At 42.5% G+C, this 24,788-nt stretch overlaps 1 protein-coding gene across 1 annotated transcript in view; it reads left to right on the top strand.

The window, feature by feature from the left end:
- prkci (protein kinase C, iota) overlaps positions 1-24,788 on the top strand; it is a 70,686-nt gene that overhangs the window by 10,261 nt on the left and 35,637 nt on the right. The window contains exons 2-8 of the mRNA XM_055645780.1: positions 8,061-8,182; positions 14,828-14,917; positions 16,823-16,873; positions 18,210-18,295; positions 19,736-19,867; positions 21,216-21,260; positions 21,361-21,409. Of these exons, the coding sequence (XP_055501755.1) occupies positions 8,061-8,182; positions 14,828-14,917; positions 16,823-16,873; positions 18,210-18,295; positions 19,736-19,867; positions 21,216-21,260; positions 21,361-21,409 (575 nt within the window). The remainder of the gene's footprint in view (positions 1-8,060; positions 8,183-14,827; positions 14,918-16,822; positions 16,874-18,209; positions 18,296-19,735; positions 19,868-21,215; positions 21,261-21,360; positions 21,410-24,788) is intronic.

Here is a 24,788-nt window from a genome sequence, read left to right as displayed (position 1 = left end):
AACCCAGCGACACGGGCTGGACAAGTTGCGTTGCGGGAGCTCCGAAAAGCGGTCTCCAACAGGACCCGCGAGCTCCCGATGTCCCAGTCCACCGGCCTGCAACTGGAGCCTCCAAGCAGCGAGCCACCACCGCTCCCCACGCTCTGAAGCCGGCCCGCGATGGTGAGTCCGCAGACTCTGCGACTGGAGCCCCCAGGTCGTTCTGGTTGGAGGCCGCTCCACGGTGCTCGGGCCCAACGACACGGGAGACCCGACAGGAAAAAGGTCGGGTCTCTCATGCAGGGAAGAGATTTTTAAATGTTTCTCCCCCCCCCCCCCTCCCCCCAGCCCTCCACATATACACAGTTAAAAACAGTGTTAAAAAACATGAACAACTACATTTAACTAGACAAAAAATAAAAAAAAAGACACAGGCTGTAGGGGCCGCTGCAACGTGAGTCGCGCCACCTCTCTAAACTGGAGGCCTCTCTAAAAGTGAAGGCCTTGAGCCACTCGGGCCTGTATTGTGGTGAATCAGTGCTGGCTGTTAACTCTGAGAGGTTGGGTAATGGACACAAAATGCTAGAGTAACTCAGCAGGTCAGGCAGCAACTCTGGACAAAATGGATAGGTGACGTTTCGGTTTGGGACCGGGACCCTTCTTCAGATTTGACCTTCAGTTCTTGGATTTCTGGTGACTAATGCTTCATATTCTTTTGTAGGCAAGGTTATTAATCTTAAACCTCAATATCCCTTTGCACAAAAGGTTTACAAATACCTTGTTTTCTCAAAAAGGTTATAATTAAAGTGCTCGAACAAAACACGCAAAGCAAATGGGGATAATGGTGCAGTACTGCACATTAAGTCTAAAGCTATAATTATTCCTTGTAACTCAGTGGAATAATGCAGTCCAGGTTTCAACAGCCTATCGCAAGTATTCCCTTTGAGAGGTAATTGACCTGAACCTTTAAAGGGCATGTCCCACTTAAGCGATTTTTTTCGGTGACTGCCGGCGACTATCACAGTCGTAGCAGGTCGCCGAAAAAGCAGCGACTAGACCCCCCCCCTTACGACAATGCCTATGACAACCTACCACCTAGTCGACATCAAACTACTGGCAACCCATTCGAATGTCCACCTACGACCACACAGGCGACAACCTACGACTACACAGGCGACAACCAAAGTCAACCTATGTACACCCGCGATAAGCTACGACAAGCTAAGACTCTGCCGGAGCCAACTGAAGACAATTCAGTCGTTGGTGTCGCTGGTAGACGTAGGTTGACGTAGGTAGTCGCCAATGGAAGTCACCAAAGTCATCACCTGGCGACAACCTGCGTCATCCTGGCGAGAACCTACGACATGAGAAGACAAGTTACGTCAAGCCCGCTGTCGGCAAAAGGTTTTGAACATTTCAAAGTCCAGCGGTGACAAGAAAAAAGTTCCGACTCTTTAGGCGACTTGAGGAGACAACTCGCAACCATACAGGCGTCACCCTGCGACCATGTGGTGATAGCCTAGTCGCCTGTAGGTGCTGAAAAAATCGCCTAAGTGGGACAGACCCTTAACTCTTTCTCCACAGACCCTGCCTGACATCCTTAGAGTGCTTTCTATTATTATTATTATTATTATTATTTATTTTGAGCATCTACAGAATCTAGCTTTTGGCTTTACTTCAAAGAATCGGAATGTTAAAACAGAATCTAGTGTGACATCAAAATTATTGCTGCATTCCCCACTTTATAATAGCGTTTACACTTCAAAAGTAATTGTGTGGGAACGACTGCACAAAATTTCTGAAATATATAGTGCTGTGCCATAAATGCAAGTCTGTTTCGGTTCAGAGTACTGTAACACTTGCCTGGTCATGCAGTGGAATTTGTAATTTTTATAGTGTTGATTAGATGATACCGCAGAAACATAGTTGCTAGTGCAAGTTTGTACATGCACAGTTTAGATGTCACTGCTTGCACCTTTTTTTTCTGGGTACTAGATGTTCACCGAAGGAGAAAGATGTAAAAAAACACATTGCTAATCTGAATGTGAGTTAAAAACACAATCTGTATGCCGCAAAAACAAGTGGAGGTGAGCTGGTTCTGATGTTCTGGTTTGATGCAACATGGGATTTGCCTAAAACACTGAAAAAGGCAACTGGCTTATTTATTTGGTGGCTAAGATTGTTTATTCTATTGTGGATTTTTGAATCCTCATATGTCCAGATTTTTAACGCTTAAATATTATCGAAATTATATTTTATGAACTATGAGGATTGTGGTTACTGTAGGCTTGTCACAGGATACTTTTAACTTGACAGTCTTAAGGTGGTATGGACTTCAGTACCTATAGATAGACTCTGATCAAATATCCCTCCATCCTTTTTGACCATCTGAATTTGAGAATTACAGAAAGCAATTTTAAACCTACAGAATAAAAAGTTACCAGCTACAACCTCTCAAGTCCGGCACCTCGTATAATCAGGCCAAAATCAGAACCCCCCTCCCGGAATCTCTACCTCATCAGGAATTCCGTGGCTGAATGGCGGGTCGTATTTGCCCCCCTGGGGCCCTGGAACTCCAGAATTCCGTTTCCATTGCCGACTTTGCGGGCTGGTGTACCAGTCCCTGGGCGGACCGTTCCAGTACAGTTCAACTCTTCTCGGAGGCCATGACTTCTGGTCTGGTCAAAACGAATAATCCAGAAAGGCTCTGGAGCCAAGGGTTCTGGAAAATTGGTGGTGGGTCTATATTATATTGGTGCTCACCCAAAACGTCACCTATCCGTATTCTCTCGTGATAATGCCTGACCTGCTGAATTTCTCCAGCACTTTGTATCATTATTTTTCACCAGCATCTGCTGTTTCTTGTGTCTCCGTTAATTTATCGCTGTCAGCCTTGAGTTTAAATTGATTGCCTGCCGAAATTTATTTCTGGCTTTGATAGCTTCATTTCCAATACATTTATGCAGTGCTCGAGGCCTCAGAGCTGATTTCCTACTAGCTAAGATTAACAGATAGTTATAACAGATAATTAACACTTGCAACATTTAACTTTTGCAGTAGAAGCTCTGGCTTCATACATCAGCAGAATATCTGCCAAAGAAGGTATTTGAAGAAAACTTCCCATTAGTGGGTATACTCAATGTGACAAAGCTAAAAGTTTAAATCTTCTTCTTGCGTGCACAGCCTAAAGTTGTAGATCAAGGGTAGACATCCAGGCCAGGACATCATCAATATGTTTAAGTATCTCATTTGCTATCAATTATAATTACGTGGAAATTCAAGTGACCTGTGTCTGCAATGTTACAAAATAAGTGTGACAAAGACACCCAGCGTTTTTGTGTGTGATCTCTTGTATGTTGGAAACAAATATTTATTTTGCCTCACAATTCGCGAGGGAGAAAACAGTGAATCATACATGATTCTGGTGAGATCCCTACACTGTGAGTCATGAGCAGAGGTGGGAGGGTATGAAGAGAACATTGAGTTGGGGAGTGGAGTTCTATGAATGAAATACCCACTACAGGTGCACAACCTTTTATCCGAAAGCCTTGGGACCAGACACTTGTCGGATTTCGGACATTTTCGGATTTCCGAATGGAAAATTTTTAGCGTATATTAGGAAGGTAGCGTGGGCGGCTTGAAAAGTCTGGAGCGGCTGCCTCCTCCCCGGAGACCGGGGAATCATTGTAAATCATTGCATAAATGTTAGTCAGTTAGTTTGGAGGGATTTTATGTGGTGGGGGGGGGGGGGTAAAGGGGGAAACTTTGATTCTTAGTCCCCTACCTGGTCGTCGACTCCCAACATCGCGGAGCTGGGGGCTCCGTCCGGCCACGGGCGGCGCCGGTTGGAGCTCCGACCCCAGCAACTCTACCCCTGGCTGCGAGGCGCTCCAAATCCAGCGTCGCCCGTGGCCGGACACCCGCAGCCCCAGCTCCGCGAATGTTGGGAGTCGGATGCCCGCAGCCCCAGCTCTGCGAATGTTGGGAGTCGGCGGCCACAGCGTTCTGGAGCTTACCGCACGGCGACCCGGTAAGGCATTGCCCGCTCCCCGCTGGTATCCCAGCGCTGCGACGCCGCCGACTCCCAACATTCGCGGAGCTGGGGCTGCGGGCGTCCGGCCGCGGGCGGCGGTGGATTTGGAGCGCCTCGCAGCCAGGGGTAGAGTTGCCGGGGTCGGAGCTACAACCGGCGCCGCCCGCGGCCGGACGCCCGCAGCCCCAGCTAGGAGTTGGCGGCCACAGCGCTGCGGAGCTTACTGCACGGCGACCTGGTAAGGCATTGACTGCTCCCCGCCTCTCCAACCAGGTAGGGGACTAAGAATTAAAGTTTACCCCTTCACCCCCCCTTCACATAAAAGCCCTCCAAACTAACTGACTAACATTTAGGCAATGATTTACAGATGTTTAAGTGTCTCCCCGGTCTCCGGGGAGGAGGCAGCCGCTACAGTAGTACAGACCTGGGTTGACCGTGGGTCGTTTCAGGTCAAGTTTGGCGCCAAACGCGAGCTTTGGTGTGCAGACGCCATCCTTGAAAAAATGGCCGGTTTTCGGAGTTTTTCAGTTTCCGGAACTCCGGATAAAAGATTGTGCACCTGTATTTTAGATTACAGTCCATGTTTTTATTTAAGATTTTAGAGGTACGGCACAGAAACAGGCTCTGGAGCCGAACAGCGATCATCCCGTACACCAGCACTATCCTACACACCAGGGACAATTTTCAATTTCACCGAAGCCAATTAACGTACAATCCTGTATGTATTTGGAGTGTGGGAGAAAACCAGAGCATTCAGAAATTCCACAGGGTCACAGGGAGAACTCCGTATGGACAGCACCCCTAGTTGAACCTAGGTCTCTGGCGCAACTCTACTGCTGCGCCACTGTGCCGCCCTATCTTTTCTGCCTCAGAAGTGTTCCAATCCCTGAGGATCATATACAGACAAGAACAATTTTCTATCTTGACATGAATAGGTTGCATCAAGAGCAGCTATAAACTTTTAAAGTAATGTTGGTTTGTAATGTTAAGGTTCATGGGGGTGGGGGGGGGGGGGGGGGTAAAAGATGCCCAGCCAGGTTAGCATGTGATGCATACCTGGTGCTTTCCCCAACTTTCTTCCGCCACTTTTCCAACCCTTCACATCTGCATGTAATCAGTCTGCTGATTATTAAAACTTTGCCTGCATTCCCTTGTTGTGTGTGTCTATTAATTTGATCTGTAATCATGTCTTGGTTTCCTTTACTTTTTTGTTGATCAATGATGTTAAAATACTATTCCAATTTCAAATTGCTCCACGATTTAATCGCATGATGTCTAATTACCAAGAACTTGTATCACAGAAGCCGTTAATTTAGTCCAACTGGGTGGGAAAGAACTGCAGATGCTGGTTTAAATTGAAGGTAGACATAAAATGCTGGAGTAACTCAGTGGCATAGGCAGCATCTCTGGAGAGAAGGAATCCTGAAGAAGGGTCTCGACCCGAAACGTCACCCATTCCTTCTCTCCAATTTGGTCCAACTGCTCCACAGATGTGTTGTCTCTACGTGCATCCATCTCACTTCTGATCCTGTCAGCGTCTTTATTATTCCTTCATGCCCCTATCCAGCTTTTGTCCATCTAAGCCACTATTAATCATAAGACATAGGAGCAGAATTACATCATTCAGCCCATCAAGTCTGCTCTGCTATTTGCTCATGGCTTATGTAATTTTCCCTCTTTACCCCATTCTCCTGCCTTCCTGTGATTTTTTTGCACCTTTACTAATCAAGAATCCATCCACCTCCCTTTTAAAAAAAAATACTCAATAACTTGGCTCGCACAGCACACTGCATGTGGTAATGAATTCTACATTCTAACTATTTTTGGATTGAAAGGATTCACCTGAATTTCATTCTTGTATTTATTGGGGACCATTTTAGAATTCTACCCCTGGCTATAGTCTGTCACAAATGCAATCCAATCACTAGCAATCTAAATGAAACTTTTAGACCTCCATTTAAACAATTTGCTGCCTTGGACAGGTACATGAATAGGAGAGGTTTAGAGGGATATGAGCTTGGTCGGCATGAACGATTTCGGCCGTAGGGTCTGTTTCCCTGCTGTATGACGGCAACCTTGTTCTACATAGGGGCCAGGAGCCATGCCTGTGAGCGGATGGTGGGCACATCTATCGCCATGGTTAATAAATGGAGGTAATAGACAATAGGTGCAGGAGTAGGCCATTCGGCCCTTCGAGCCAGCACCGCCATTCAATGGCTGATGGTATATCGTGGCTGATGGTATATAGTAATAATAATACATACCAACTAAATTAGCAATTAGTAATAATACATACAAATAATATAAATTAATAATATATACTAATAATACCTGCTAATTAGTGTGACACTTGATGTTTTCCGCATTAGTTTTCACACGTTTTTCAATTAGTTTTCTGCAGTTCCCAGATCCCTCGCATGCCCCGGGACTGGCTGTAGTTCCCAGGTCGGCTCGCGTCCCCGGGACTAGCTGCAATTCCCAGGTCGCCTGCATGCCCCGGGACTGGCTGTAGCGCCCAGGTCGCCTACGTGCCCCAGAACTAGCTGCAGTTCCCAGGTCGTCTGCGTGCCTCGGGATTGGCTGCAGTTCCCAGGTCGCGAAAACCAAGTGAAAAAAAATAATACGCCTGCGGGCCGGATGACTTTGGATTACGGGCCGGCTCCCGCCTGTGGGCCATAGGTTGCCAACCCCTGTTATAGCATGTGGTGGAAAGTGAGTATATGCGGTGTAAGAGCTGTCATTTCTGTAAGAATTTTGTTAATATTGCATGAATAATGTGGCCTTTTTTTATGGTGTGTTTAAATGTTTATTATAAGAGCCGCAATGCATCAGACCATAAAGAAATATCGGATGTGCACTATTTGTACAATTTGTTTGTTAAATAATCAAACTATGTCCAATGAACCTGTGTTTTTACAATGACCCAAACAGCCAAATTATGTTTATATAATAGCGCTGGAGTAACTTAGTGGGTCAGGCAACGTCTCTGAAGAGAACATCGATGGTGACGTTTTGGTCAAGTCCCTTCTTCAGAGACTGGTTGTAGTGAAGGGGGGGGGGGGGGGGGGGGGGGGGGGGGGGGGGGATATGACACAAATGATGAAATAATCCCCAAACTACAATCATTCTGAAGAAGGCCCTGGCCTGAAATGTCATCTATCCTTGTTCTCTAGAGATGCTGTCTGACCTGCTGAGTTTCTCAAACGCATTGCCTCTTCTTGTAAACCAGCATTTGCAGTTCCTTTTGTCTCAATTTTGGTACTTTTCCAGTTATTTTAAGAATTGTAAGCTAGTGATTTATGAAGGGGGAAAATGTTTTTTTATTACTAATTAAGGAAAAAAAAGATATTTGGATGTTCGCATCTATACATTGAAATATCTTGAATATGGGTGATCAGCATCTTTTGATTAAATGGTTTACCTGGTGAGTGCGGATGTCTTTCTGCTCTAGATTTGACTGTTTCTGTTCACTTTTGATTTCCATATATCTTTCTGTTGGAGTTTATATTTGCTTTCTTACTACTAGTGTAGAAATGTCATTTTAATTTGCAGGTTGTAGTTCCATGCCCTTTCACCATGTGAAATAATTGTTCCTTGAGATACAAGGAGTTGGATGATGCTGAAATCTTGAGCAAAGCACAGTGGTGAAACTCAGCGGGTCTGGCAGCATCTGTGGAGAGAATGGTCAGATGACAGTTTAGGTCAGGACCCTTCATCAGACTGATGAATCAGTCCTGACCCAAAACATTGTCTGTCCATTCCCTCCACTGAATTCCAGCTGAATTACTCCAGCACTTCGTTATTTGCTCAATTAAATTTCTTATTTGCATAAAGCACAGAGAAAACGGGATGAATGGTAAAACGTACAACAGTAAATACGCTAATTAATATGAAACTGGTGAATGGTTCAAAGGTTGTCATGTAACCTGAAGTAGTGCAAATAAAAACTTATGGTGCATTAACACTGTAATCAAATGTGTGATGTGAAATTTGTGTGAAGCAATGTATTATTGGTTATTCATGGTCTTTTATTCATATCTCTATTTAGGGATATCATGATCACCCACTTTGAACCTGCCATCACATATGAAAATCTTTGCACTGAAGTTCGTGACATGTGCTGCTTTGATAATGAACAGCTCTTTACAATGAAGTGGATCGATGAAGAAGGTAATGAATTTTGTGCTAAATTTCTGTTACATATTTCTGAGATCTTTCAGAAGGATCGTGGTAGGTCAAAGTAAGAATTATTGTGACTTTTTGCAGAATAATGTTTAATTATTTTCAATACAAATGCCTTGTGTAAATTTACTACCTTTATTGAGTGCCTTACTTGGGCAAAACTGCTTTCAAAGTAATGTGACTAAAACCAAACTTGTTGCAATGGTTAGATGAAAATCACGAGCATTTTATTTGTTTTTCCACCACGCATGTTCATTATCTCAGTTCATTTCTCAGAGTAGGAGCAAATTTTAAGAAGGGTTGGAATGAAGGGAGATGGGGGTGTGAAGCATTAATGACGTACTTTTCCAAGCACAGCTATGGAATCTAATGTTTCCATTTAAGTGGTGCAGCAGTTTAGCATGAAATGGTTTAATCTTTGTTGTGGTATTATAACCCAAAGAAATCTATAAAGGATAACAATGATCAGGAAATTGTTATGCATTGCTAATTGCTGTGAAATATTATAATGCTTAAAAGGATTCCATTGAATTCATGAAATTACTAGGCAATTTGCATGAAAGGAAATTCAAAGGCTTTGAAATAATTTTTTAAACCATTCTCAGCATTATCAGGATTTTGGGTAGGTTGGTTAATGTGAGAAGCATTTTCCACCACATTCTCTTAAAATCCAATGAATCTTTCTCTTGTCATTCTCATATCTGATGTTTCATGCAAAACAGAAAGATGAAGAAAAAACTTGCATTTATTCTATCAATACTTGGTGACACACAAAAAACAGGTTGATGGAGGATGCTGCCTTTCTGTATTACATTCAGCTCTAGATCATTTTGACTATTAATACACTTATGTTAGAATGTTATTCACTGACCATAGCTCAGCCTTCAACATCATAATACTGAAAACACAAGGGATAGCAAATACTGCTTTCCAACAAACTTTGTATCATAATACTGAATAAGCATATCCCTACATTTCTGGGCCTTCGGCTGTGGGACCTCAATCTGCAACTGGCTTCTTGTCTTCCTGACTGGCAAACCTCAGTTGGTTAGAGTTGGGCATAACATTTTCTTCACCCTGCATGTCAATACTGGTGCCCCTCAGGATTATGGGCTCAGTCCCTTGCTCTACTCCCTGCGCACCTATGACTTTATGGCCAAGAATATTGCCAACTCTATCTCTACATTCCTGGACGATACCACTGTTGTCGGCTTAATCAACAACAAGACGAAGTACAGGAAAGAGTTCAGGGAAACTTGTGTGATTAGTACAACAACCGAGCCCCTATGACAAAAAGACAGAAGAGTTGATTGTTGATTTGAGGAAGCGAGGGGGTGAAAACAGCTCTGTTCTCATCAGCAGAGCTGCTGCAGAGATCACCAGCTTCAAGTTCCTCAGCATCCATATCACCAGCAAGCTAACCTGGTCTTTTCACACTGATGCGATGATCAAGAAAGCAGTGAGATCCAATACTGCCATATCCCAGAATTATCCAGGTTGGCAACCTTGGTCCCACCACTGTCCCCCTGCCACTGACTAAATTTCTTCTTCTGTGTTTTCCTACACTAAGACAAGGCCCTGCTCCATAGATGCTGCTGCACCTGCTGAGTTTCTCCAGCTCTTTTGTGTAACCTTCGATTCTCCAGCATCTGCAGTTCCCTCTTAAACCCTGAGACATGGGGCATTGATTTGGACTTTTCTCCATAACTGTAATGCTGCACTCTGGATCTTTTATCTTTGTACCTCATGTTGTACATATGGCAGTATTCCAACACCCAGCTTCATTGTTGGGATTGGTAGGGTGAAATGATGTTGTGGGCAATTTTATGGAGGATCTTAGTCTTGCTGATCTTGTGCTCTCATAATTTGTGAACCTTAACAATGACTTGGGAGATTGGTGAAAAAGCTACTTTTCTTAACTACTAAACCAGGTTCGCTTCTTAATAAACAGACACCACACAAACTGTTTGGTAGACCAGTTCAAAACTTTACTTAACATCGGCCGATGGAAGGGAGCGAGAATTCCAGCTAAGTGACCAATGTAGACACTCAACTGTCCTCGGTCCTCTTCCCTTAACAACAGAATTACATTGCCTTAAATAGGGTTTTTTTGTCCCCTTAGCACATTCCACAGACATTAGTCATGGTCAGAGGTACAGGAAAAGGTTTCCACAGAATGCATCACATCAAAGGCCTTTTGTTTACATGGTACAAGATATACTAAAAACATTGGCCATTTGCTTTAGGTTATTTTATCTCCAAAGAGATCACCCTAGCTCTTTTCGCTGCTTCCTCTGTCACTTGGTCCCTCATAAACATAGGCCATTTGTTTACAAAGATGTGACTAGCTATTTCTCTCTTCCTCTCTGTCACTTCCTCACTTGGGAGACAATGTTATAGGATTTATTATCTCACACACACCGCAACCTAAGGCAACCCTAATTTGAGACTAAATATAAGCTGTAAGCTAGCCCAGAAGCCAATTTAATAGCTTCTTATATTTTTAACTAAAATTCGGCTTCATCATTGGCCTCTAAGTATGCACATCTGTAAATATGTGCAAATTGTAACTCGGTAATTAGATTGGAATGATCTTGATTCTGGAGTTGGATGACGAAAAGTGAAGAGCTTCCTATTTGACGTGGTTTAACTCCATGCCTGCAGGGAGTTTGTTGCAGGTGAGGTGTAATATTGTAGCAGAGATGATCGAGTAGATGGATGAAGAAATGTTAAGCTGCAAAATGAATTAATTAGTAATTACTTGGATGGATGGAAACACAACAGCCAAAGTGCTGAAGATAAACTAATAACCAACAATGTGATAGCTATGTTTTAATGATTGAGTGAAACATTAGGCAGAGCATTTGGACAATTCTTATGCTCATGTTCAAATACAGTAATTCCTCGTTATAATGGACTAAAGGGAGGGAAGTGGTGTTCGTTATTGCTGATTGTCCACGATAACCAAGTAAGGGATTATCATAGATAGTAAAACAAACAACTACAGTTGCTGATTAATAAACAAAAGAACACAAAGTGCTGGAGTAACTCAGCTGTTTAGGCAGCATTTCTAGAGAACATGGATAAGTGACATTTTCAGTCCAGACTCTTCTTCATACTCTCTGTCTGGAACTGGACCTGGAATCCAGGCGAGTTGATGGCCAGGGGACAGGTGAGGATCGGCGCAGTCGATGATTGCAGGCAGCCAGAGTGCAGGTAAGGTGTGATGGTGGCGGTGGCAGTAGATCAGTCCGTTATAACCAAAATCCGTTATAACGGGTTTACTGTAGTACCATTGGAAATTTGGCCATCTTGGGGGTGGAAATTTGAACATTCATTTTACTGCACTTTATTGTGTATGTGATGAATAAATTGATTGATTGGTTGATTGATTGATTTGAAAGGCAAGTCTCTTGCTTTATTTTTACCTGGGTTATATCATCAAATCTTTGGAATGAAGGATAATTTGCAGGCTTGTGATTTGGGTGCTGCTTCTGGGCCAAGCCTGAAACCTATTTAGATTGTGGAATTTCAGATGCTGCTGATGTTGGAGGGAGCAAGACTGCAGTTCTCTCGCCGTGATGGTTCTGGAATTTATTTGAGAAATGTAAATACATGTTGCTGAAGCAATGTTCACAGGACCAACATTTGATAAGGCTACCATTTATTGCTCATCTCAAATTACTCTTGGATTAGATGGCGCATCATGGTTGGCATGGACAAGTTGGGCTGAAAGGCCTGTTTCCATGCTATAAGAACAGAACACTACACCAGGAAGATGGTTATATCTGCTTTGTCACTGAAGTGAGTGCTTCACTCAGACAGCTTCAAATCAGTTCTACCCCAAACTCTTGGTCCCATTCAGTCATTAATTGAACACTGAGCAGAGAATTTGACTAATTGTGGAGTGGATTAATATGTTTTTATGCGATTTAGTGCTGGTGCAAGAATGCTTTGTCCAGCATTGTTCTGCCTCCCAGCTTTCTTTCTCACCACTACAATCTGTCTGAAGAAGGGTCCCGACCTCACCTAGCCATGTTCTCCACAGATGTTGCCTGGCTCGCTGAGTTACTCCAGTACTTTGCCTTTTTTTCTATAAACCAGCATCTTCAGTTCTTTGTCTCTCAAACAAATAACTGCTTTTACTCCTCAGCAGTAGGACAAAAAACAGTTGTTTGCAAATTTATCATTGAGTATACTGCTGCAAACAAATTGGTTTGACTGTTTAATTTCCGTACATTTAATTTGGTTATCAGATTAGCGGCCAGAATGATTGGCAGCTGCTTAACAGCAGAACAACAATTTAACAGCAGAATACATGGGACCAAAATCTTCTGTAACCCATTAACAAAGGTCCCCTACAATTAAATCGATTTTCTCTTTTTGTGCATGTCTACAATGTTTTGCTTTGCAAATTGCTGTCATACAACATAAAAATAGTGTAGCCTCCTCAAATGATCTCCTTGAATGTAGGAGAACAGGGAACCAGTTGCCTCCTTCATGATTCAAATTGGAGGTCGGTGGAATGCATAGTGCAAGTTTTGAACAACGTGCTACAGTTTTGAATGATGAAGTCAGTGCTAAATCGGGTATAGAAACAGAAAATAGGTGCAGGGGTAGGCCATTCAGCCCTTCGAGCCTGCACCGCCATTCAATATGATCGGTGCTGATAATAAGTATAGATAGTAATAAAGGAAATAATGATTGGATTATTATTTAAAAGTTTTTTAAATTAAAGCAAAAATGATAGTTTACAATTCTTAAGGTTTACTATTTACTGAAAGTTTTCAATGCCTCGGGTTGCCCGATATAACTTCCCACTTGATTGTTAATAGGGTAATGTGTGCTCTCAATAAATATAAAAGAACAGATTGTTTCCATGAAGCAAACCTTTTCCAACAGCACCTCTGATTTTAGCATTTAAGCACTCATCTGTCCTTTTTGAAGTTTTTGTAGCATTTGCTTTTAAATAACCACTAACAATTAAAATGTCAGTTATTTTCAACAACGACTCATTCTATCCACGGAAGGACACATGCTGGAGTAACTCAGTGGGTCAGGCATCATCCCTGCAGAACATGTATACATGATGTTTGTTCTATTCATGATTGAAGATGTGGACCTCCTGGTTAAAACTATTAAATACAAAAATCTAAATTGTTCATTAAATCACTCCGTAACCTGTGGCAAATTTACTGCATTTCTAACATTATTATAATCTGGTCAAGTCAAGTCAAGTCACTTTTATTTATATAACACATTTAAAAAACAACTCTCGTTGGCGAAAGTGCTTTACATTGGTGGAGGTCCTAACGTTATACAACATTGGTTCATAGAAGATGAAGTTCATTGATGAACTTGTATAAACTGTCTACAGCAAAAATCAATTGTAAAACTGGTATCGACAAAAACACTGGGGGTACTTGGAAGTGGCGGCGCTGTTAACAGCTGCGGCTCGCCTGCAGTCCGTCTGTTTTTACTTTTTTCTGTTGTTTTTTTTTTGTCTTGTTTTGGTTAAGTTTTAGTTTGTTGGGGGGGGGGGGGTGAAATGTTCTCTATCTCTTCCTTCGGGGGAATGCGACTTTTTCGTGTCGTATCTCCCTTCTCTGCCTCCGTCTGCGCTGAGGCCTAGTGGTGGCCTCCAACCTGCGACTGACCCCGAGGCTCCGGAGGCAGAACCAGCCAGGACTTACCAACGAGAGGCTGGCCGTCTTCGGGCCTAAGGCAGCGGTGCCCCGACTTGCTGGTGCGGTGTTCTGGCTTTCGGCGGCGGCCTGGAGCTGATGCAGCGGGGCTCGGAGCTGAGACTGCAGGACCTGGAGCTGGGGCGGCGGCCTGGAGCTGGGGCAGCGGCCCGGAGCTGAGACTGCGGGAGCTGGGGCAGCGGCTCGGAGTGGAGACCGCGGGACCCGGAGCTGGGGCGGCGGCCTGTGGGACCCGGAGTTGGGGCGGTGGAGCGGAGACTGTGGGACCCGGAGTTGGGGCGGCGGCCCGGAGCGGAGACTGCGGGACCCGGAACTGGGGCGGCGGCCTGGAGCGGGGGCGGCGGCCCGGAACTGATGCTGTGGCGGGCCGTCTCGGAGACGGCGTTCCGGCTTTCGGCGGTGGCGACATCATCACTGAGGTCCGCTGGACTGGAGGACGGCATCTTCGGCCTGGATCGATCGCCTCAGCGCAGAGGGAGAACAAGGAGGGAAGAGACGGAGACTAAGACTTTGCCTCCATCACAGTGAGGGTGTGCTTGGTGAACTCACTGTGGTGGATGTTTAATTTGTGTTTATTGTATGTTTTGTTTTTATTGGTTCTGTGTATGACTGCAGGCAACATAATTTCGTTCAGACCGAAAGGTCTGAATGACAATAAAGGAATCTAATCTAATCTACTTGGAATACTGGAAACCACTTTCAAGTTGTTCACCTAAACCTGGCCATAACCACCCTGCGCCATCCAGGTACACGATCAGCTCTGCAAAAAAGGTCCTGACCGAAGCATCGCGTATCCATGTTCTCCACAGATGCTGCCTAAGCTGCTGATCAGGTCTTCGTCAGAAATGTTAATCTTGAGTATCCTGTGCTACAGTGTTAAAATATTTCAAATGCTTAAATTGCACTGTTGCTATTGTTTATTGAACAGGCGATCCTTGCACTGTCTCATCCCAGCTAGAACTGGAGGAAGCCTTTCGCCTCTACGAGCTGAATAAAGACTCTGAACTGATCATTCATGGTGAGCTTAAAATCTTTTACAATCTTGAATCTTTTGGGAAGTAACTTGTATGATTTTATTTTTGTGATTAACAGTACAAAGTCAGCCTGTCATTGTAAGATTTTGAATTTTGGTCACATTTGTTGGGAAGGATCAACCTTGCATGAGCCCTGAAATTTATTTTCATTGGAGAAACTGGATGTGCAGTTGTATTTATGGTTTTATTCAGGAAGGAGCAATACTTGTCAAGCAAAACACAATCCACTGATTATCTAAGACACACATATTCTGTTTCTCTTAATTGCTAACTCCCTGTACACTAAATATGATTCAAGCTGTTCGCACATATAATCTGGTCAGGTGCCACGGTAACCAAAAAAATCCTGAATTTATTCTCTTTTTAAAATCCAGGATTACAGCATTGAATAAAGTGGAAGAAAATGTAATAACCAATTAATTTGATTTTATTACTCTGCCTCCCATTCAAGTAGATTGAAGAAGGAAAGCTTCTTTCCAGGTGTAATGCTCTCCAAATGACAATGCAGTATTTACTTTATGACGCTGTTTGTTTAAGGTGTTCTGTTATTAATGGGCGAGTTTCCTCTCCACTTTTATTGACTGACATTTTACTGCCATATTTTTATGGTTTGAGCTTGACCTATCTTGTAGAGGTGGGGTAGATGGTCGGATCCTGTGCTGTACTTTTCTATGTTCTATTTTCTAGGACGTAATATTATTTAGTAAAACAACAACCCCACCTTGCTGGCTGTTCAGGATAGGCTTGATTATTTTACTTTTCCATTGTGTCCAAAATATCAGTCACAAGCACTGAAATCAAATATTCAGATGAATGAATATTAATTTTCAGAGGCAAAAAATTCTCCATTCCTGCTGTGCAAGTAATTTGAATAAAAAGTGTAACAAGTAATTAAGATATTTGGACATATATGAAATAGATTGGTTTAGAGGTATATGGGCCAAACATGGGCAGGTGGGGCTAGCATAGATGGGGCAGCATGGGATGTTGGGCCAAAGGGTGTCTTTCCGTACCGTATGATCCAATGACAATTCCACAATGAGTGCCATCCATTGTGATTATTTAGACATGGGTAAGCAGATGCTTGCTGTTGTCTTTGTTACTGGAGATAATTTTGAGCTTATAATTAGGCTTTATATAGAAACAGCTTGTGGAGGGCAGGTTTTGCAATCCCTAGGACCAGATAGGTTTCCATTCATTCGTCTTCTGCGTGCAGGGGGGTAAATGGGGAAAGAATCGGAAGGGAGTAAGTGAATGTTGCAGGTACAGGGAAATACGAAAGGAGGATGGAATTGATTGCTAGTTGAAAAAGGAACTACATATGCTAGTTTATGCCTAAGATAGGTACAAAGTGCTGGAGTAACTCAGCGGGTCAGGCAGCATCTCTGGAGAAAGGTGATGGTGATGTTTCTGGTCGGAACCCTTATTCAGACTGAAAGGAGGGGGTGGGGAGTTCTGGCCTTTTTCTACCTCGATTTTCTCTCTTCCCTCCTCCCATCCGTACGTTTAATATGAAAAAGGTTTCAGACCCGACACGTCAATCATTCTTTTTCGAGAAAGAAGCTGCTGACCCGCTGAATTACCCCAGCACTTTGTATCTATCTTTGTAATTGATTGCATTATTTTGTTGTGTGTTCATGTTTTCTGCTGCTCCTATTTTGCACTTAAGAATAGTGTCAAAATTTAATTGCAGGTTTCTCCAAGATCAGAAAGAAAGATCAAGTGAACTTTGTTAATGAGTTGAAGGCGTAGAAGGTTTAGCTCCTGGCTGAAGAGATGACAAAGATGTCATCTATTACATAATGCATTTGTCCCATTGACCACTGAGTGTAGAGGGTATACTAGATTGTATTGTCTACTTAATCCTAACCTTATTTTCCCTTCCGCAGTGTTCCCCTGTATCCCAGAACGGCCAGGCATGCCTTGTCCTGGGGAAGATAGTAAGTGTTTCATTTTCCTTGTTGAATCAATTTTTAATTTCATTGCTGAACTAAAAAGAGAAAATGCTGGACATACTCACCAGGTCAGGCTGCATCTGTGGGAAGAGAAACGCAGCTTACATTTCAGTTGGCTGGATTACTCTTCCCACCGATATAGCTGACCTGAATATTTCCAACATTTTCTGTTAATTTCTGGTATCTGTAGTTTTTTTTTTTTGTGGACACATTAGTGAATTAAATTACTGCAAAGAAGCTAATCATCCTATCGGAGAGCAGTCAGATTGACAGTATGAAGCTCACATCTAAGCTCATAGCCTTGTACTCCAATTTGGCAGAATTAATAATAAATTTGCAATCTTTCAATTTGTGAATATTAACAAAATAAATTAGTGATTGGTCGTTATTTGGAGAATGTTAGTTTTAGGTGTTTTATAATACACACACCTCACCAACAATACAAGTGAAAGGACTTTTTCACACATCAGTACTGACATTTAATTTTAACAGTTCAAATGTTTAAATTACGCTTACAATTTTCCAATTTGAGATAATGAATTCATGTAGAATATAGATGAATGGTGGGTTTCTCAATGTATTTACAATGTTATGTTACATTATAAATTAAATTATACACTGAGAACCTGCTGTAACCTATTCTTAATGTTCCTTGGTATGTGGGATAGACTAGAATTTAGTGCAGGGGATCCAAGCTCAGTTGATTAAATTTTTATTTTGTGGCCATGAAGCCTTTGAATAATTGCCAAAATTATTCAATCCATCTGGCATGAATCTTATTTATTGTAACACAACATCTTAAATGATTTGCAAAACTATGCTGACCATATTCTTCAAAGTATTTGATGTCTCGTCAGCAGTTAGAAATAAAGTCCCGAGAGGGTACAGAAATGAAAAGGTCCAGAGAGAAAGGTCTGAAGGGCCCTGACCCAAAATGTCACCTATCCACATTCTTGACAGATGCTGCCTGACCCGCTGAGTTACTCCAGCATTTTGTGTATTTATTCTGACCATATGGCTGTTGTTTAAACTACTGTGTAAGGAGCCATTTTGAAGCTCTACTTGTTACAATGTCCTGCAGAGTTTATCTGTTCTATGCCATATTATTTTTCTCTGCTGAAAAGTTGAGGTACTATCAAGTTTCCCACATGTTCTGGAGTATGTTTGAGGGGAAAAAATACTTTCAATGACGCCGAAAGCAGAAAAGTCTAGTCTCATCCTAGCATTTGTTGACAATTTAAAATAATGATTTCATTTTCCTAAAAGCTTAATTTGCTCTAGAGCTGAAAAGTTTGTTTTAATTTTGTATCATTGTTTTCAGAATCTATATACAGGCGAGGGGCTCGGCGCTGGAGAAAACTGTATTGTGTAAATGGACATACTTTCCAAGCCAAAAGATTCAACAGAGTGAGAACTACTGTTATCTATTTTTAAATGTTTTCAACAAGGTCAGTGTTAGGGAATGTAACAGTGTTTTTTTCCCTGCATAGATTCCCATTTCATCTTCATGATTAAAGGTATAACCTGGATTTAAATTGCTCTGGAATTCTTAAAGGTTTAACTGAGGCAGATTTATAAGCAGTTAATGTCGAGGCCAATCACCCTCTTGAAGTCCGAATGAAAACAGAACGTACATTAAAGATAAGATTACCAGATCTAATGGATGGGGCAGTTTAAGCAGATTATTTGAGATACTGTTACTCGACACGCAAAAGGTCCCCGCTGTCATTTAGCCTGCCCTTTGCCAAAGCCCAATTTACAGCCATTTTTTAGTTGATTCTAAACCTGGCCAGTTCCTGGTTTGTTACAGGATTGTACTTCAGCAGTTATAACAATATTTCATAGATTTGAGCCATGCACTTGGGGATAAATGTTAATGCGTGTTTGATTACATATGGCCACTGCTGTGAAAAGAATCAAAGCAAAGCATTAAATTCAAGATGAAAATCAAAAATACAGTTGCTAGAAATCTGAATTTAAGAAAACACTCAATAGGCCAGGCAGAATCTGTGGACAAGACCAGCATTTCATTGAATAACGCAGATTGAAAAATATGGAGGCAGTTTTAATTTTAGAGATGCGGCGTGAAAAACAGGCCTTTCGGCCCACTGAGCTTGCGCCAGCCAATGATCATCCATATCCTATTCTTGCACATGAGGGGCAATTTACAGAAGCCAATTAACCTACAAACTGGCACCTCTTTGGAGTGTGGGAGGAAAACACACGTGGTCACAGGGAGAACCTACAAACTCCACACAGGTAGCATAGTAATCAGAATTGAACCCAGGGCTCTGGCGCTGTAATGCTGCAACTCTACTGCTGTGTCACGGTGCCGCCCTGTACGGCTACGCCACCGTGCCGCCCTAAAATAGCACATCCACTAGAAACAAGGAAGTAGAACTGGGTTAGGGGAAGGTGAGTTGTGCTGGAAAATTTAATGTTTTGTAAACAAAATTCACTTATTTCAACTCCCAAATAGTTAAATTATTTTCAAGCAGATTCAAAATTAGGTTTACGTTTATTGTTGTTATGTGAACAGAGTTACAGTGAAAACCTTTGCTATTCGTGCTATCAGATCAGATAATACAATACATAATTACAATCAGGTCAAACTCAATTACAGCTGATGCGATGGGGACGATACAGAGTGTAGAATATAGTTCTCAGCATTATAGCCCTCCACTTCCATAGACAACATGAATCGGACAATACAGAGGGGGAAGAAGCTGCTCCCGAGTTTGGCGGTGTGCTGAAATGTTTTTAAAATTGCGATTACTACAACCAATATGGCATTTCAGTGCTAAGCCCAAACTTTAACTAAATGTTGATTCACATTCTCTCCTTTAGCGAGCACATTGTGCGTTTTGTACCGATCGGATCTGGGGCCTTGGTCGCCAGGGGTATAAATGCATCAACTGTAAGCTTCTGGTCCATAAGAAATGTCACAAACTGGTCACAATTGAATGCGGACGTCATGCAGTAAGTCTTTTTATTCTTTTAAATATCTTTTGAATTTCCAACTCTAGTCCTCTTTGTATATAGAGGGTGAAGTGGTTCAAATTAAAATAGTCGCTCACTCTTAGAATTTTAATTGAAAGAAATTGGGCAGTCTTCTTTAGGCGATGTATTAATTCCTTCATTGGCTGTAGTGTTGGGTTTTTTTAAGACCATTTCTACAGGAGCAGAGTTTGGCCAATCAGCGTATAGAGTCGACTACTGTATTCAATCATGGCTGATCTATTTTTCCCTCTCAGCCCCATTCTCCTGCATTCTCCCTATGACCTTTGACACCCATCCTAATCAAGAACCTTTCAATCAGATGGGCTTTGTGACAATTGGTCATTTTTTGGTAGCTATTTCTGTTATGTGGCAATTGTTCTAGATTTCTATAGTTAACTGGATTTAATTTTCCTGGTGGTCACTGTGAGATTTAGATTTGTCTCCTAATATATTAGCCCCAGTTTCCACATGGCTTGTTCAACTACAATATCTCTATTTCCAAAGTAGTAATTGAGGATCTTGATTTGGCTGTTGAGGAACGACCCCTATTTTACAGGCAACTGTACAGATGTTGAGATAGGGCAGGAACAAGTTTGCCTTGATGCTGCCTTTCCCATCAACTCAGTGATTATGCATAACCCCCAGCTTGCATGCAAATGGTACATCTCTGCAAGATTTTGCTGTCCTGTGCCATACTACCTCACAGATGTCATTACTTACAAGAAAGGAAGACAAATAATGGAAGTGCAGAAAACTTGCCAGAATTCTTTAGGCCTATTGGGTGATGTAACGTTGCTTTAGTTTCCAGGAAATGCCAATTGCTTGTGTTTTCTTAAAATTATAATGTAGGTGTAATTTATATTATAACGTCAAGATGGGTATTGACTTGATTTTGGGGCATGACTTTAGCTTCAGCTTTCCTGACACGTATCCATAACTTGGTAGATTACATCCAATTGGTACTGAATTTTCCAAAATTTTTGCCAGGATTAATAAGCATAAAATTTGCACTGAAATCTTTAACACAAGCAGCCTTTGGAGCTGTCACCTTCACACAATTAAAATTGTGATGCTGATGTAAAATTTCTTCCACCTCTAAGTTTAAACCCTGGTGGTTTTCAGTTCCAGAATACGTTGTAAATATCGTACAGCATATCACATTCAAGTAATCTTTCTAAAATAGCTGTAGTATGAGAAACATTAATTTGATAATATTTTTAACATTCAAAATCATCAACATTTACTGACAATAATGGCATCATCTCAAACATTAAGTTTAAAAAGGCAATGTGAATGCAATGTGCATCAACTCTGCTTTGTTTTGCAGCTCATCTCACATCCTCACCATTATCCCTGGGGAAGCGGTGATCAGGTAAGCATGCATCTTTCAGATTGCCAACGAGGATAAGCTTTACTGCCGGCTATTTGAATTTATATGATGCATGACGATTATCTTAATGTCTCTGTTTTAGGATCATATGATGATTCCAAGTGCAGAGAATGCGGAAAACATTGCACCAGGTAAGGAGGATTTATAATTTTTAACTGAATATTTTAAGCCTTCCAACATAAGTTTCTGGGCCCTTCAGTGGGCAAAACCAAGTGCAGAACAGTTGCCAGAATCCTTCAGACCTATTGGAAAATGTAGATGATGATAGATTCAAGGAAATGCTAATTCCATGTGTTGTCCTAAAATTATTATATAGGCAGAATCTACATTACAACCTAAAGAATTATATAGATCTCATATTGCTTTAATATTGCATGTATCCAAACAGATCAGATATACTAAACAATCAAGTCAAACACAAATACAATAGTTAAAGCATTAGGGAATTCAATTCATTAAATAATCTACTGCTTTTAATTGATTAAAAATATGGGTAAAATGAATCTAGCTTTCCACCAACTTGTCCCTCTACTTTTTTTTTGTTGAAGGCTCACATATAAGCGCAGGTGGCAGCTGTCTTATAATTGATCGCTGTGATCAGGGGCAGCGAGTGCCAGAAGTCTGCACGGTGCAGGGGGTGCCACAAGTGAGATTTCTCTTCTTGCCTGACTTTCTCACTTTGCCACCTGCGCTGTTGGCAGAAGGAATCAAAAAGCCTGGCTGCATCTCCCTTCTGACTCGCTCCACTCCTATACAGAGCACAACATTAGCTGAGGCTTCAAGCAGCATTCATTAAATAAAAAATACAAGTTTTTGCAAAGCACCTTTTAAATCCTTCCAGGATGTCTCAAGTATTTTAAAGTGTAAACTTTTGAAGGGACATTGACGAGGTTTATAGATAATTGCATGGATAAGAGGGACTGCTTCTTCCCCTGTGATATCAGACATCTGAACAGTTCTTTGATAAGCTGGGGTACTGTCCGATTCACCTCTACCCCACTGTCAACATTGGACTTCGTCTAAGTTGCCGAGGGGTCGAAGAGAACGCAAGACATGCCCATGAGTTTTTTGAGACCAACTTTGGCTCGGTAAAGTACATTCAGTGGAAGCAGTTAGAAAGAGAAAATAAACACAGGAGTTGTGTTGGAGCTAGCAGCATGCTAGCTAGCTAGCAGAGGCTGCTGCTGTCCTTTTATCGGTGCTCCATTGAGAGCATACTAACATACTGTGTATGCGTGTGGTACACCAGCTGCACAGTGGCTCAGAGGAAAGCGCTCCAGAGGGCCATTGACAACGCCCAGAGGATTGTCGGCTGCCCTCTCCTTACCTTGGAGGACCTACACAGTTCCCGCTGCACCAAAAAAACCCAGAATATAATAAAGGACATCTCCCACCCCGGACACTCCCTGTTTGAACTGTTGCCGTCAGGCAGACGGTACAGATCCACAAGGACAAGGACAAATAGACTACAAAACAGTTTTTACCCCACTGCTATAAAAGCACTAAATGTGGCCGCCAAGGAACGCAGGGGCGATACAGACTAAGGGACTGTGGTAACGGTGAAATCGACAGAAGGATGGAGGGTTGGGTGTGTATGCGTGCTTTGTCTGTGTTTTTTATTTATTGCTTATCTTTATTATTTTACCGTGGATGTTTCGTTAGCTTTAGAAATGTTTGAATGCTGCACTGACTGGCTGACATTTTAAATTTCGTTGTACATGGCCCATGTTACAATGACAATAAAGAAACTATTCTATACTATTCTATCTGTGGAGAGAGGAGAACTGAGTTAATGTTAGAGGTGCAAACCTCAGTGCTGGAGGCACCAGCTGGGGAGGGAATGGACAGGTGATGTTTAGGTTCAGAGCCCTTCCTCAAAACTTCAAGAGTCATTTTCAGAGAGTTTATTGTCATGTGTCCCAGGTAGGACAATGAAATTCTTGCTTGCTGCAGCACAACAGAACATTGCAGACATAAATACAGATCAGATCAGTGTGTCCATATACCATAGAATATATATATACATATACATACACACGCACACTTTTTGCAGCCTTTTCTGCTCCTGGACGCTCAGGTTGCCGTACCAAGCCACGAAGCAACCGGTCAGCATGCTCTCCACTGTGCACCTGTAGAACTTCGAGAGAGTCCTCCTTGACATACCGACTCTCCATAATCTTCTCAGGAAGTAGAGGCGCTGATGTGCTTTCTTTATGATTGCGTCAGTGTTCTGGGACCAGAAGAGATCTTCGGAAGTATGCACGCCCAGGAATGTGAAGTTCTTGACCCTTTCCACCATCGACCTGTTGTATAAACGGGACTGTTGGTCCCCATCCTATCCCTTCCGAAGTCCACAATCAGTTCCTTGGTTTTGCTGGTGTTGAGAGCCAGGTTATTGTGCTGGCACCATTTGGTTAATCGGTTGATCTCACTTCTATACTTTGACTCGTCCCCATCAGTGATGCGTCCCACAACAGTGGTGTTGTCGGCGAACTTGAAGATGGAGTTCGCACTATGTCCGGCTATGCAGTCATGAGTATAGAGTGAGTACAGCAGGGGGCTGAGCACGCAGCCTTGAGGTGCTGATTGTTATTGAGGATGACACATTTCCACCAATATGGACAGACTGTGGTCTGTGAATCAGGAAGTTGAGGATCCAATTGCAAAGGGATGCGCAGAGACCCAGATCTGAGAGCTTGGTAACCAGCTTGAAGGGGATGATGGTATTAAATGCCGAGCTGTAGTCAATGAATGACAGCCTGACATATGAGTTTATGTTGTCCAAGTGGTCCAGAACGGAGTAGAGAGCCAGTGAGATCGAATCCACCATTGATCTGCAAGTGCAGGTAAGCGAACTGCAGTGGGTCCAGGTTTTTGTTGAGGTATGTTGATTTGCGCCATGATCAGCCTCTCAAAGCACTTCATCACCATAGACGTGCCACTGGTCGATAGTCATTGAGGCACGTCACCTTGCTCTTCTTGGGCACCGGTATTATTGATGCCCTTTTAAAGCAGGTGGGAACCTCAGACCTCAGAAGTGAGAGATTGAAAATGTCCGTAAAAACTCCAGCCAGTTGGTCCGCACAGGTTTTTAAAACACGGCAGGGTATACCATCAGGTCCAGGCGCTTTCCGAGGAATCACCCCTCTGAAGGATCTTCTGACGTCGGCCTCTGCGACTGTGACCGAAATACCATCACGGCGAATGGATGCTCGAGAAGGCACATCGGTGTTCTCCCTATCAAAGCGTGCGTAAAACGCATTGAGCTCGGCAGGGGGTGATGCCTCGCTGACAAAACTTTTGTGCTTTGCTCATGATTCCAGCATCTGTCTTCTCTTGTGTCTCCATCTTAATGGAGTGCTTGGAACACACTGCCAGGGTGGTGGTTGAGACAGATATGATAGAGGCATTTTAGAGACTTTTGGATAGGCACATGGATGAGATATGGGATATGGATAATGTGCAGGCAGATAAGAGTTGATCTTGGCATCATGCTCAGCACAGACATTG

Source organism: Leucoraja erinacea, chromosome 14, assembly GCF_028641065.1.
Source record: "Leucoraja erinacea ecotype New England chromosome 14, Leri_hhj_1, whole genome shotgun sequence".
Classification (NCBI taxonomy): Eukaryota; Metazoa; Chordata; class Chondrichthyes; order Rajiformes; family Rajidae; genus Leucoraja; species Leucoraja erinaceus.
This window is presented reverse-complemented; position numbering and strand designations above follow the sequence as displayed.